Source organism: Amyelois transitella, chromosome 4, assembly GCF_032362555.1.
Source record: "Amyelois transitella isolate CPQ chromosome 4, ilAmyTran1.1, whole genome shotgun sequence".
In the NCBI taxonomy this organism is placed as follows: Eukaryota; Metazoa; Arthropoda; class Insecta; order Lepidoptera; family Pyralidae; genus Amyelois; species Amyelois transitella.
In genome coordinates, this window is record NC_083507.1 from 12,726,425 (window position 1) to 12,741,758 (window position 15,334).

The window sequence follows — 15,334 nt, forward strand, 5'->3', positions numbered from 1 at the left end:
CTTTAGACTGTTGTCTCTGTCTACCCCGCAAGGGATATAGACGTGATTATATGTATGTATGTACCACCTTATTACTAGCGACCTGACCCGGCTTCGCACGGGTAGTATTTATAGATATAAACTTTGTTGAGAAAACCCTCTTCAACATTTCAAACAGGAACAAAATCTGTCAACAACTTAACGAGATTAGCGCTATTATACACACAGAAAATAGGGAGGCTTTATAATATGTAGTGTTAAGAACGGTTGCAGTCATGTGTACCTTTAAAAAACCATAAAAATCAAAAATAAATATGTGGCAAGCAGACACGTAGTATAGAACCCCATAGGGATGTCGTAAGAGGTCGATTTCAATTATTAGTTCTACGACGATTGTTTACTTTGTATAGGATAAATAAAAAAAATCCTTATCAATGCTCGTAGGGTGAGGGAACTTGCACATTCGGGCAACTGGATGTGTAACCATGATTGATCCAATATGGCTAAGGTTGCAGAGTAGGTACCGATGGAAGTTGCTTCGGGTAAAAACCTGACTCACCCAATCCTGGATCCATGGTCAAAGGCATACCCCGGGCTCCTCTCCAAAGTGATGAGGTTGCAACCGGGACTAAAGCTAAGAGGAAGAATAAATAAAGTCTTAATTCGAGTTTTGTAACTTGACTCTGTCTTACCTGTAAGGAATAAAGACGTGATATTATGTAGGTAGGTTCATGTAGTTTTTAAAATTCAAATCTAGGTTGGTATTTTTTCATTGAAATCTTAGTAATGTAGAAATAACAGAGGTACTTAGTTATATTGTATTTTGAAGCTGTCTAAATAAAACACTTAGAATGAACTAAAATGCTTAAGTTCCCGAATTTCTGTTTTCTGAGATCCCTCATACCGACACACATACCGATTTGCTATGTAGGTAACAGTTATAAGTGGGTTGGGTTGGGAGTTGTTTACAATTTTTTTGAAGGTACTTCACAATTTATATGCCACCACGCCATACGTAAGTAGGTTAGAACAAATAAGATTTAGGATTACTCTTAAATTTTAAATACCTTCCTAGGTAGGTAAGAAATAAATGAAATAGGTACAGCCCTCAAGAAGTAACTCAATTTTTTTTAATTTTATGTTATGCTACATTCATACGTACATAGTACATATTACAATTATAAAGACTAACGTTTTTAATATATTAACTATATAATGTACTAGAGGCCGCCCGCAACTTCGTCCGCATGGAAACCCTATCTCCAGCCGGAATTCCGGGATAAAAAGTAGCCTAATGTTATTCTGGGTCTTCAGCTACCTACATACCAAATTTCATCGTAATCGGTTCAGTACCTAGTTTTTACGTGAAAGAGTAATAAACATCCATACTGATATCCTGATATACTCACAAACTTTCGCATTTATAATATTAGTAGCATATATGAATGATATGATAAAATAACACTCGTAGTACTATAGTTTCATAGGATAGTGAAAAAAAGTAGTTAAACGGAACTCACTACGAAAAAAGAACACTCTTGGCATTTTTAAACGCGAACAAAAAACTGCAAACCTGAGATTTTGAAAAGAGAACACAACACAACGCATTGTTTCAACAGCCAATAAGAAACGATTCCCGGCCGGAGCGTTTCGAGGGAAGGACGCGTGATCGTGCGCAACAATTTTGATAATTACGCTTGTAAAGAAATAAAAATGGGACCGGATAATTTTAGTGATTATGGCAGTGGGAGCAGCACAAATTCAGTAAGTACTAACCTGCTATTTGTAAGGTTCTATCTACTGTAGTACATAATTAGAATACTTTCTTTAATTTTACTTTTATTTTCCGTGCATGTTGACATTTATTGAATTGAATTTCGAACAAACGCAGGCGCACGTAGTCAAATGAGGGCTTTGTTTGTTTATTTATTTTCCATGATACAATTTTGCAATATAGTTAAGCACTTGTGATATAAGTACGCGATAATATTAAATAACAAAATTTTAATATCGCAATGACGAATTGAGGGTGGAAGTAATTAAAAAAAAATGAAATGTTTCTGAAGTTAGTGCGTACGTAAATAAGTAGGTATGTTTGTTCGTTGTTTTGTTGCGATGAAAGGAATGATATTTGATCCATATTGTACAGTCAACAGCACATCAATCTACCTCTATTCGCCTCTATTACCTGGTCAAAGAGTCAGTTTCAGGGTAACTTGATATGGGGTTTACTGTACCTATTTGCATTAACGCATAGTAACCAAATTTAAGTAGGTAGGTAGGTACTTCGTATTTATTATCTACGGTAATAATATAGTTAAGTAGGTACATATATCGCTTTCCATCTTGACCTGACCGGGGTTTGAACTACGAACTTGTGGCCTTTGATTCAGGGGTGATTTCCACCGACCTCTACACTAATTCAAAGGTTTCTTTTGTAGTTAAGTACCTACTTAGGTATACTTAGTTGTATCTTTCTACCCGCCTACCAAAAGAAGTGCCGACTCCTATTATTATTAATTGTATGTTTTCCAGGCAAAGTCATGGCATACGAGTAGTAAGGATCCGTGGCCGCAGTTCAAATCGGAGTTGGAGCGTACGCGGAGGTCCAGCAGTTTCTTAGACTGTAAGTAACTCTAATGTTAGGTTCTTATTAGGTAACTATTAGGATTTCGATTTATAATGGTTAGGGGTCTCCTAGGTAGAAAGTAGTGTCCGACCGAAGCTTCGGCTTCGGCTTCGGCTTCGGCCACCTTCGGCCAAAAAATCCACCTTCGGCGAAACATTCGGCTTCGGCCCAAAATCCGGCCGAAGCCGAAGGTTTCGCCGAAGGTCCGAGCGACCGTCGAGATTGAACGAACTGTTACGAAAGTCATGAGGCGGCGGGGAGTCACTGTCAAAATATCACATTGCTGATTGCTTGCATCAAAACAAGTCCGTACGTGTATTTAAACGAGTGTTTTTGTAAGAAATCAAATCATTATTTTTTACCAGTAGGTAAATCACAAACTTTTATCTATACATATAATAAAACAGTAAAAATATTTTGTCTGTACATTTAGTATTTTCGACTGAAATGGATAGAGGGACACTTAGAATGAATAAAAGAAAGCAAAAATATTTTTTTTTTATTTCTTGTCTGTCTGTCTGTATGTATGATCACGATTATCTCCGAAAGTACTAAACCGATTTACTTCAAACTTTCACCAATTGCTTTGTTTTAACTCAGAATAACATTTAAAGTTTGTTTCCTCAAAATCGGTTCACAAAAAAAAAAGTTATCGACATTTGAATGAACTCAATGCATCAGTATGCCTGCAAATAAGTTACGAAATTAAAAATTCAAAGTCATTTATCATTATACGACGGCATTATACCTATAACATATAAATATAAGTGAAAGGCGACTAAGGGATGGGCTTACAAACTTGGGATTCTTTTTTAGGCGATGGGCGAGCAACCTATCACTTTTTGAATCTCAATTCTATCATTAAGTCAAATAGCTGAACGTGGCCATTCAGTCTTTTCAAGTCTGTTGGCTCTGTCTACCCCGCAAGGGATAAAGACGTGACCATATGTATGTAGTCTACTTTAATTTCGACACCAACGCAACGGCTTCGATGGTCCAGTGGTTAGCCCGTAGATATTTTTTATTATTAAAAATATATTTTTTTTGTATTGTTTGAGTATTTTATGTAAAAAAACTGAAAATCAAAATACTACATATAATAAAACGGTAAAAATATTTTTTCTGTACATTTAATATTTTGACTGAAACGGATAGAGAATTTTTTTTTTACATTTTTTGTCTGTCTGTATCTGACTGTATGATTAAAATTCAACTCGAAATTCACGCGGACGAAGTCGCGGGCAACAGCTAGTTTATCTCTAAACCAACCACCTCTATGATATATCATCAACTTCTATATGAGACAGTCAATATATAAACTTTCAATATTGAGGTTTTGAAATGATTTTAATATTAATTGTAGCTTGTAGACAATATTGAACAAAATTAATTACTGAGTGCTGAGAGAATATAAACCTTCGGCTTCGGCTTCGGCTTCGGCCAAAAATAGACCTTCGGTCGGAGACTAGTAGAAAGATAAATAAAACAACTGTCCTCAGATATACGTAACAGGGGGTATGTATCCTGTAGTCAGGGGTCAGGTCAAAAGTACCCGAAACCGCCGAGCTTGCATGAAAAGAGTTATGAATGTGGATGAAGCGAAGGAAGTATGCAGAGATCGTGGCAAGTGGAAAGAGGTAGTCTCTGCCTACCCCTCCGGGAAAGAGGCGTGATTTTATATATGTATGTATGTGTCCTGTAGCTCGACCGCTACAAAGGGAAGGTGTCATGCCTGGGTAACCGCGGCTCCGACGATATTGGTGTCGGAGGTTGAATATGTACACGAATATATGCTCCAATCCGTGAAATCTTTGCTTGCGCGATTTAGCATACACGCTGTGATAGCCTTGGTGGCGTGTGACATTTGAGATGTTGCTATAGATTCATCGTTTCTATTGGTTGAGCGCGTGGTATTGTAATGACTGTGATTGGTTGTTGTGTCTTGTGACGTTGAGATGTATGTATGTATGTTCTTATACATCTTAATCAGTATACACCTGCCAGGATGACCAATATTCAAATTTAAAAATTTTATTCATTTTTATGGGACAACCGAAACCGCCGAGCTTGCATGAAGAGAGTTATGAACGTGGATGAAGCGAAGGAAGTATGCAGAGATCGTGGCAAGTGGAAAGTGGTAGTCTCTGCCTACCCCTCCGGGAAAGAGGCGTGATGTTATCTATGTATGTTTATGGGACAATTCAATATCAGTTAATCTTTTGATTTCACAACATTGGTTGACGTCAAATAAATTACTTGTAACTAAGTTTACTGCCCTTGATTGTAGAAACAGAAATAGTGCAATCGACGCACTGTGGATGCCCTCTGCCCCAGCTAGGGGACATAGGACCTTAAGTCAAGTCAAGTAAGTCAAGTTTACTGCCGCTTCCAAAGCGTCAGAACAGAAATGTGGATGAGAGATTGCATTGTTACGACCCGGGATCTATCCTACCGTAGGATTCCTACGTGGACTTAGGTCATCAGTAGTAGCACTATTAAAATTCAAAATTTTTATTCAATATTATAGGATACTTCATATCGCTTAATAATTGTCAAAACGTTTGGTTACACAACATTGGTTGACGTCAAATAAATTACTTAAAACTAAGTTTACTGCCGCTTCCAAGGCGTCAGTGCAGAAGAAGGGGTAACAAACTGCACTGCAGCATTTTCTGTTCTGTTACCTACCTACTTTAATATTTTTCAGTGGTGATGAACCAGTGTACCCTACAAGATGCGCTGGAGGAGTTCAGGCAGAACGGCTCCGATTCCCCTTACACTCCTGAAGAGGAGAGGAACAATCGTCACGCAGGTCAGATATTTGAGGTTTGATTTATGTATCCACTAGGAAGGTTACTACAGCTCAGCATGCTGTAAACTAATTAGTTTATTCTGTTCTTGTGGTTGTAAAAATTTCCTGAAAAAAGGTAGGCCTATGTTTGGACTTCAGATAATTACATCATTATATGCACTTAAAATTCAACAAAATCGCTCCATTGAGTGGTTTCCGGCACTAATACAAAAAAAGAATAGGACCACACCATCTCTTTCCCATGGATGTCGTAAAAGGCGACTAAAGGATACGCTTACAAACTTGGGATTCTTTTTTAGGCGATGCGCTAGCAACCTGTCACTATTTGAATCTCAATTCTATCATTAAGCCAAATTGCTGAACGTGGCCTTTCAGTATTTTCAAGACTGTTGGCTCTGTCTACCCCGCAAGGGATATAGACGTGACCATATGTATGTTTTGACAGATCACCTGGTGGGCATGGGTCCCTCGAGCCAGTACCTCCGTCAGAAGTCCTGGCCTCAGCCTGAACGCTCGCCCGCGCCCCGCCTGCCGCGAGAGTGGAGTCGCGCTGTAGAGGACTGTATGCCTAGAGTAATTACTTCTCAAGGTAGGCTATAAATAAATAAAATTCATTTATTTCAGACAACAAAGATCCATATGGCATTCACTTTTCTTAGCTATAGGCACATACATATATCTGACTAGAGGCCGCCCGCGACTTCGTCCGCATGGAAACCCTATCAATCCCGCGGGAACTCTGGGATAAAAAGTAGCCTATGTGTTATTCTGGGTCTTCAGCTACCTACATACCAAATTTCATGGTAATCGGTTCAGTAGTTTTTGCGTGAAAGAGTAACAAACATCCATACATCCATACAAACTTTCGCCTTTATAATAGTAGTAGGAAGGATTATTTCACCTTCATTTTTCATGGCTATTTATCTGGTTATTAATTGAAGGTTTGGAACAGAAGTCGTGGCTACAACCTGAACACACGTCTGCGCCTCGTATTCCCCAAGATTGGAGTCGCGCTGTAGAAGACCTTATATCGCCTGAAGGTAGGCTTTTTTAACATACATACATATGGCCACGTCTATATTCCTTGCGAGGTAGACAGAGCTAACAGTCTTGAAAAGACTGAATGGCCACGTTCAGCTATTTGGCTTATTGATAGAATTGACATTCAAATAGTGACAGGTTGCTAGCCCATCGCCTAAAAAAGAATACCAAGTTTGTTAGCCTATCCCTTAGTCGCCTTTTACGACATCCATGAGAAAGAAATGGAGTGGTCCTATTCTTTTTTATTGGTGGTTCCCGGCACGGCTTTTTTAACAAGATACAAAATTATATAATGAGACTGATGGAGCAGGACCTATGCGAATGTATCTTGAAAAATTCGGAGGCTTTCTGGCAAAAGGTCAGGTCAAGAGTACCCGGAACCGACGAGCTTGCATGATGAGCGTTAGGAATGTGGTTGAAGCGAAAGAAGTATGTGGGGATCGTGGTAAGTGGAACTATGCAGTCTGTGCCTACACCTCCGGGAAGGAGGCGTGATTTATGTTTGTATGTATGTACAATCATATACAGGTAGACAGAGCCAACAGTCTCGATCGCCTTAAAAAAATCCCAAGTTTGTAAGCCCATCCCTTTGTCGCCTCTTCCGACATCCATGGGAAAGAGATGGGAGTGGTACTTTTTTTTGTATTGGTGCCGCGGGAACCACACGGCACTGTGTATGTATGTATTTATTTATATTAGGTATAATACACTACTATAATAGATAATGTACAGTAATCCAGTCAGAAATCTTGGTCTCAGCGGAACCGAACGACTAAATACGTCTGGGTAGACTGAGCCAACAGTCTTGCAAAGATTAAAAACTCGTTTATATGGCTTAATGATGGAATTAAGATTCAAATAGTGATAACAAAATAGTGTTGAAATCATGTGTACTTACTTTACGGTTAAAACAAAATAAAATAAAAATAAATCAATAGCAATAGGTGTTTTGTGTGTAATAATTGTAATAGGTGTAAACCGTTTTTGTCACAATAAATAAATAAATAAATAGCGAGGAATTCGTCTTTCTCGCAACATACATATTTCTTTGCGTCACTTCATTGGAGTTTAGATTTACACAAAGATCCTATTTCAATTCGTCACTAACAGCGCTTGCCCGAAGCCGACAAAGGTGTAATTATAAAGTGATGTATGGTAAGAAAACAAAGAAATATAGACTTTGAATGTGTAGAGGCTTTTATCATGGACGAAACTAGAGCTTTATGTCCTTGTAGCTAAGCCGACCTCTAATTTATAAACATACTATTTTGTTAATGCGTCATGGACCCGATGTGTAGCGAGGTAATTAAGTTTATTGTTGATTTGGAAATAAGGTTAATTATCTTAGTAAATAAGGTCTCTTGTTTGTATTTTAGCCTTATAGCTGAACCTGTCAGATTTTTAAGACTCTGTCTACCCCGCAAGGGATATAGAAGTGAAATGGAAATGGAAAACTTAAGAAAGATGTGTTTAAAATTTCATCATAAAGCTATACAGTGCGACGTTAAGGTAAAACGTTCCAAGTAAGGTTGATAAGAGACAATTCAAAAATTCATAGATATAGGGCGTTGGTTTAGATATAATCTCGAGTTCCAGCAAGAAGTGAGCGCTGAAGTAGACCAAAGCCGAAGGTTTGGGGGGGCGCTTGTATAGGGTCCCCGGGCGGTGAAGAGGGGCGCTAGGGAGATCACGGCAGCACGACATCAAAACAGCTGCACTTGGCCTTCCAGTCTTTCCAAGACTGTTGATTTTCTCTACCCCCTAAAAGATGAAGACGGGATTGTTCGAATGTATGTGTCCAAATCCAAATGTTTAAATAATTTCATTGACCCTGCCAGAATTCTAAGATCAAACACTCACCTAATAATATTGCTATTATAAAATAATCAGGCGTTCACATTACTTCCGCAGTGCCCATGGAAGTGAGTCCACCACAGTTTGTGAATAATCAGGACACGATCAGCCAGGAGCAGCTTCGTCTACTTTCTACATTGCCGAATGACGTGTTGTATGCGCTGCTGAGGGAATTGGAAGGTCAGGGCTTGGACAGGAAGGTCAAGAGGCGACAGAATGAGGTAATTACGTAACCTAGTTTTATTTTTTTTATTTGCATAATTGTCCAGCGGGCCACAGGGAAATGCATACCGCCTATGTACGTCTTCAATATGAATGTGGCATTCTTTTCTATGTGAACCCCTGTACATTACGGGGCAGAAAGAGCAAACTCAAAGACTCAAAGAAAATTTTCGGCTAGATGGATGATACGAGTAGAATTGAGAGCAGATAGTTACAGGTTGCTAGTCCATCGTTCAAATGAAGCATCCTAATTTTATAAGCCTTTAAATATCTGTACAGCAAGAGTATTTCCTTCGCTGCCATCAGTATCACTGACCGATTCGACCTTGAAGCTGAAACTTTCTACGTTCAAAACGTTTCCCCAGATACACCAAGAGTGCCGCTTCTGCAAGAACAACGGCGAGCGGGAGTCGTACTACCGCTCGCACCCGCTGAAGAGCGGCGGGCGCGTGGCGTGCCCCGTGCTGCGCGCCTTCGTGTGCCGCCGCTGCGGCGCCAGCGGGGACGCGGCGCACACCGCCAAGTACTGCCCGCTGGCGACCAACGAAGGTTAACTCATGTACATACATACATACATACATACATACGTACCTACATACATACATACGTACCTACATTCATACATACGTACCTACATACATACATACGTACCTACATACATACATACATACATACGTACCTACATTCATACATACATACGTACATACATACATATACATACATACATACGTACCTACATTCATACATACATACGTACCTACATACATACATACATACATACATACGTACCTACATACATACATACATACATACGTACGTACCTACATACATACATACATACATACATACGTACCTACATTCATACATACATACGTACCTACATACATACATACATACATACGTACGTACATACATACATACGTACCTACATACATACATATGGTCACGTCTATATCCCTTGTGGGGCAGACAGAGCCAACAGTCTTGAAAAGTCGGCCACGTTCAGTTATTTGGCATATTGATAGTATTGAGATCCAAATAGTGACAGGTTGCTAGGCAAACGCCTAAAAAAAGAATCCTAAGTTTGTAAGACTATCCCTTAGTCGCCTTTTACGATATCCATAGGAAAGAGATGGAGTGGTCCTATTCTTCTTTGTATTGGTGCCGGGAACCACACGGCACTTAACTCATGTATATACATTTCCCAGAGGGGTAGGCAGAGACTACCTCTTTCCACTTGCCACGATCTATGCATACTTCCTTCGCTTCATCCACATTCATAATACTTTTGACCTGACCCTTTACCAGGACGTCCTTAATTTGATCAAGATACGTTCGTCTAGATCTTCCCACTCCGACCTTTCCCTCCACACTCTCCTTGTATATCTGCTCAGTCAACCTGCTTTCATTCATCCTCTCCGCAATGGATAAAGAGACAAATCACCTTTCCAAACAGATCTTAATACAGGTGTTATCTGTAAAGATTTAGGTTACATTTTTTAATGTGTTTTTAAGTTAATAATCACAAACAATAAACGATTTTGTTCACAGAGCGTAAAAAATCAGCCGCCATGATGCGAAGCGTGCGCCTTGCTTCCGGGCGGCGCCGCGCTTCGCCCGCCACCGAGCTGCTTCGCTTCGGCGCGCCGTCGCAAGCTGTGCTCGAAGACAATAAAACGTATGCCAGCTTCCTCGACACGCCACTTGACCCGCTGTGGGCTGCTTTGGAACAAAAACTCATGTTGTAATAACAAAAATATATATTGACGAGTGTTGGGAGTTAATATTAAGTTAATCAGGTTTTCAGTTAAATTGTCTGAAGTATCTATCAATCATAAGAATCAGCATTGAAATCTGAAATTAGAAAATTGTCAAAAATTTACATGAATTAACAACGACATCTATCGGTGAAGTTGTGCACTTAAACGTAGACAGAAAACGGGACTTTATTTACCTACTTTAGTTTACAGAATGAGTTATTGTTTTATATTTCATCAAATACATATTAAATTCAATATGCATTATTTTATGTCTGCTGGATACAATTCAACTGAAAACAATTAAATCTTTGATTTTAGAATAACAATTATTAGATGGTTGATTTATTTGCCGCTAGATGGCATTTTGATATAATAAGACCTATGTTTTCCACAAGACTTGTAATAATTTAATGATATTATAAGTATTGACTACTTTGTTATAGATTTGTATGACTCTTAGACAAACTAGTATCATGTCTTAATATTTTATGTATTTACAATTTTTATTATGTCTAGCAATTGATATTTTTCTCGGAAAAATGTTGCTAATATATTATTGATTTGTTTTTAAAAATAAGACAAACGATATTGTGAAATCAATTCACTATTATATATCCATCAAGTATTCTCATTATATACTGTGACATTTTAAGTCTTTTCTATCAACTTTTTTGATGCCGAGTGACTTATGCGGATTCAAATTGAACTTATTTAAAATACAAAAAGTTAAATGAAATATTTTAAATTATCAGCTTTTCACATTATACTACTGTGTACGTTTTAGACATTTTCTATTTAAAATTATAAGATTCTAAAAGAAAATGCACAATGAATTTAACACATGCTGAATTTTTGATACAATTTCGGATAAAATTGACACTTTTCCTCGTATTTGTTTACTCTCATTTTCAATAGATGGCGTTACTGGTAACGTATGAAATAATTTGTGAATAATTACCATTGACAAGTTATTTTAATTTTTTTTTAAAGCAGGAATTAAATTATTTTTACATAATACAATCCGCATGTCGCAATATATATAATCTTTAATTTAATTTAGATAATAAGGTTTTTCACACAAAGTCATCTGTTATTTTCCCTCGGGAAGACACCTATCAAGATTTCAGTTTAATATATTTGTTGATTGTTATAAGGAGATTTAAGTTTTTTGTACTAAAATGTTGTTTACGACTTTATCATTGGGTGTTGGTATCTTTTGGGTCCAATAAATAAAACTGATCATTAAAATTTGCTTTCATTGTTTGCATTTAGAGTAGGTAAGTACTTACAGAATTTGTAACAGTACAAAATTTGAGTCGAATCCCAATTTTAGAAAAACAAGATTATGTACACAAAATTTTTGTAATACTACAAAAAAATATGCAGTTTTAAAAAATTACATACAAAATTTATTTGTTTTTAACTTGATTAAACTTACTCAGCTTCTAAATCGAAGTCATCATGACTCCACAGATAGTAAAAGTCACAATTTCAGAAACCGCGCGAACATTAAAGCTTGTATCAGTATGCAAAGTTCAGCATGACATACTCGAAAACCTACTAAAACTCCCAACTAATTCACATCTCTATCATCCACGTTATAAAGATCAAATTTCCACGTTAATTTTCGTAAGAAGCCTTTTAAAAATCGTCCGAATTGGCCGCACGCACTTCGACTACTCGTACCGTTTTGAATTCGCTAAATATAATTTCTTTACAACAAATTTAAACTCTATTACTTTACTCATAAGACACATTACCTGTGTCGTAACTAAACACATTGAAATTTTTACTTTGCTAACTATATTTGAGAGTTGAAATTCGCTTGTGGTTATGTTCCCGAAATATGTAGGTCCCAATCCGGTTGGTATAAGAATGTATGTCGTTGATGTAGGACATGGTGCTACAAAGCTCTTGAGTTCTAAGATTATGCAGATGCAAACATAATGGCCATTAGGAGACGTTTGGTAGCTGTGACGCCTACAGGCCGACAGAAAATGGCCGATTATCTGAGAACGTTAATCCATTTCTCCATAAAACCATTACGATTTTAACAAAATCTTCCGTTCCGTCTGTCCGTGATCAAGTAATATAATACCTAAGTATTTTTATACTTTTTGTCTCTAAAAATCTAAGTATTTACCACAGAAGATTAAAAATAGATCGTATGGATATAATACCACTTAAATATAATAATTTTAAAATTAAGGACCCACGTCAATTCGAAACCTTTTTTTTGATTGTATATCTGATCGGGTATCGGTACTAAGGACCTTATGACTGCTTCTTCTCCTGCGTAGCTCAATCAAAAGAATAACTTCATAACTTGGAATTCCTTGAATTGGAAGAACTCTGAATCATTTACGCCATCCCGATAAACTTGACCTTAAAATATCATATATACACCCTTGCGGGGTAGACAGAGCCAACAGTCATCAAAAGGAAAGGCGACGTTCAGCCCTTTGACTTAATAATAGAATTGAGATTCAAATAGTGACAGGTTGTTAGCCCGTCGCCTATAAGAGGAATCTTAAGTACATATATAAGCCTTTTTACGACTCGACCTCGCTTTTTACGACATCCATGTGAAAAGGATAGAGTGGTACCTACTATTCTATTTTCTATTGGTGCCGGAAACCACACGGCACTAACTATTGACACTATTGTCTACCATCTGTCTGATGAAGGGGGGTAAAATGCGTGATATATCCCATAGCCAAATAATTAGACTAATTACATTGAAGTTTATTTTGTTCTTAATCTTCATTACATTAAAAAAAACCACCGTTCATTACGAACTGATCTTAATATTCAGGTCAATAGTTTAATTACATTCGCCCACTAGAAAAAAAAATATCATTCATTCTTCATACATTTGCACGTCATTAGTCTTAATACATGTATAACATTAACATAGAATTCGTATGTGGATGTCTTGGACGAAACCGTGTGTGTAGGATGGGTTCAATGTTAGAATTAAGTGCTATCAGTCCTATATGTTCCAAACAACCTGATTCAATAACTTCAATTCTGCAATTGCTTTATTAATCATAATTCAGTCACTATGACACGTTATCACGCGAAAAACAATCGCTGTTTCACTTTTTGTTATGACGTGAAACGAGACATATGTAGAGCCAATAGTCTTGATAATAATGATAGAATTGAGATTCAAATAGTGACAGGTTGATAGCCCATCGCCTAAGAGAAGAATCCCAAGTTTATAAGCCTATCCCTCAGTCGCATTTTGCGATATCCATGGGAAACAGTTGGAGTGGTCCTACACCTTTGTCTATTGATGCCGGGAACCACACGGCACCGATGCGAACTGTTTTCAGTAAAAAAAGGCGTAATAAAAATAATGTTGTTTTATAATGTTATACAAAAGCCATAAGACGACTCCTGCGCAGCTCACGCCCACTAGAGAAATGGCGCGGCCCTGTTCCGTGACCCACTGCCGACGTCGCGGACGCGCACCACGCACACTACCGCGCTGATTGACGCTGCGCCCGCGCCGGTCTGAGGACTAACATTTTAGGTTACTTCTTAACCTGGACCTTTACATATAGACTGATCGCTCTATTAGTTATTCGCATTTAAAATGCACTCGTCTGCAATGAAATATTAGGATATCCTCACGCAGTTTTCTTGTCAGGCCATCAGAATACCGACCTAATTTTCCTATCGAAGGCAACATACATACATATCATCACGTCTATATCCCTTGCGGGGTAGACAGAGTCAACAGTCTTGAAAAGTCTGCCATAAATAGCCACGTTCAGCTGTTTGTCTTACTGATAGAATTGAGATAGAATAATAGAAGCGAAGGCAACATACAAATATATAATCACACCTTTATGCCTTGCGGGGACAGTGATTTTCAGCGAATGCGTTAGCGTTGGTGAATAGAATAGATTTATTTTCAAAATTGGATACAAGGTATCACTTATTGACGTCACATCACTTAAATCGAATTACAACTACTGCCGCTTCCAAAGCGCATGTGTAGAAGCGGCGAACTAACTACACTGCAGCATTTTCACCGGACGTCGATTTACAAATATGTAGATCTCTTAAATCTAAATCGTGGACTTATGCACATTGATGGTCTAATCTTGGTCTTGGATGGTCTAATGGTGTTTGGTTAAAATGCGTGATTCTGCAGGTTCGAATCTCAGCTCTCTCATGTACCAATGACTATTTGCGAAGCTATAAGTGCCGTGTGGTTCCCGGCACCAATATAAAAAAGAATAGGACCACTCCATCCCCTTCCCATGGATGTTGTAAAAGGCGACTAAGGGATAGGCTTACAAACTTGGGGTTCTTTTTTAGGCGATGGGCTAGCAACCTGTCACTTTTTGAATCTCAATTCTATCATTAAGCCAAACAGCTGAACGTGGCCATTCAGTCTTTTCAAGACTGTTGGCTCTGTCTACCCCGCAAGGGATATAGACGTGACCATATGTATGTATTATTTTAATTAGAATTTAACATGATATGCATAATGCTGAGTTTTTAACGACTCATCGTCGTATATATATGTTATATATATATATATATATATATATATATATATATATATATATATAAAAGTGTGTCAATCACCTGCGCCATAAAATCTGCATGCTAACGTGGTCAGCAAGGTCACGGTCTTTAATGAGCGGATAAGGAAGTCACGAAGAGAGCAGTGTGCGAAAGTCTTGTTAGTCGGTCATCTTATTTATTGTAATACAGTTTTATTACAAAAAAATGAGAGCGAATAGTCTTGAAAAGTCTGAATGGCCACGTTCAGCTATTTGGCTTAACGATAGAATTGAGATTCAAATAGTGACAGGTTGCTAACCCATCGCCTAAAAAAGTATCCCATGTTTGTAAGCCCATCCCATAGTCGCGTTTTACGACATATTGGGACATGGGAAAGTGATGGAGTGGTCCTATTATTTTTTGTATTGGTGCCGGGAACCACACGGCACTTAAAAATAATATATATATATATATATATATATATCTAATATATATTTTGTGAATTTATAGTTA

The 15,334-nt window shown here is 37.8% G+C and overlaps 1 protein-coding gene across 1 annotated transcript; it reads left to right on the forward strand.

Annotated features, from left to right (window-relative positions):
• Positions 1 to 1,522: 1,522 nt before the first annotated feature.
• Positions 1,523 to 11,510, forward strand: LOC106140630 (uncharacterized). Its single transcript, XM_060954615.1, has 8 exons — positions 1,523 to 1,743; positions 2,515 to 2,605; positions 5,316 to 5,420; positions 5,866 to 6,009; positions 6,362 to 6,460; positions 8,373 to 8,536; positions 8,903 to 9,086; positions 10,089 to 11,510. Exons 1-8 carry the CDS (start codon positions 1,693 to 1,695, stop codon positions 10,283 to 10,285), a joined length of 1,035 nt encoding a protein of 344 aa, XP_060810598.1. The 5' UTR covers positions 1,523 to 1,692; the 3' UTR covers positions 10,286 to 11,510.
• The last annotated feature ends 3,824 nt before the right edge of the window (positions 11,511 to 15,334 follow it).

Bases quoted from the DNA above. Each gene is read 5' to 3' on its own strand.
- LOC106140630 (XM_060954615.1), top strand. From the start codon at position 1,693: ATGGGACCGGATAATTTTAGTGATTATGGCAGTGGGAGCAGCACAAAT. The intron at 1,744-2,514 runs GTAAGTACTAAC...TATGTTTTCCAG, and splicing joins GTGGGAGCAGCACAAATTCA to GCAAAGTCATGGCATACGAG. The intron at 8,537-8,902 runs GTAATTACGTAA...ACGTTTCCCCAG, and splicing joins TCAAGAGGCGACAGAATGAG to ATACACCAAGAGTGCCGCTT.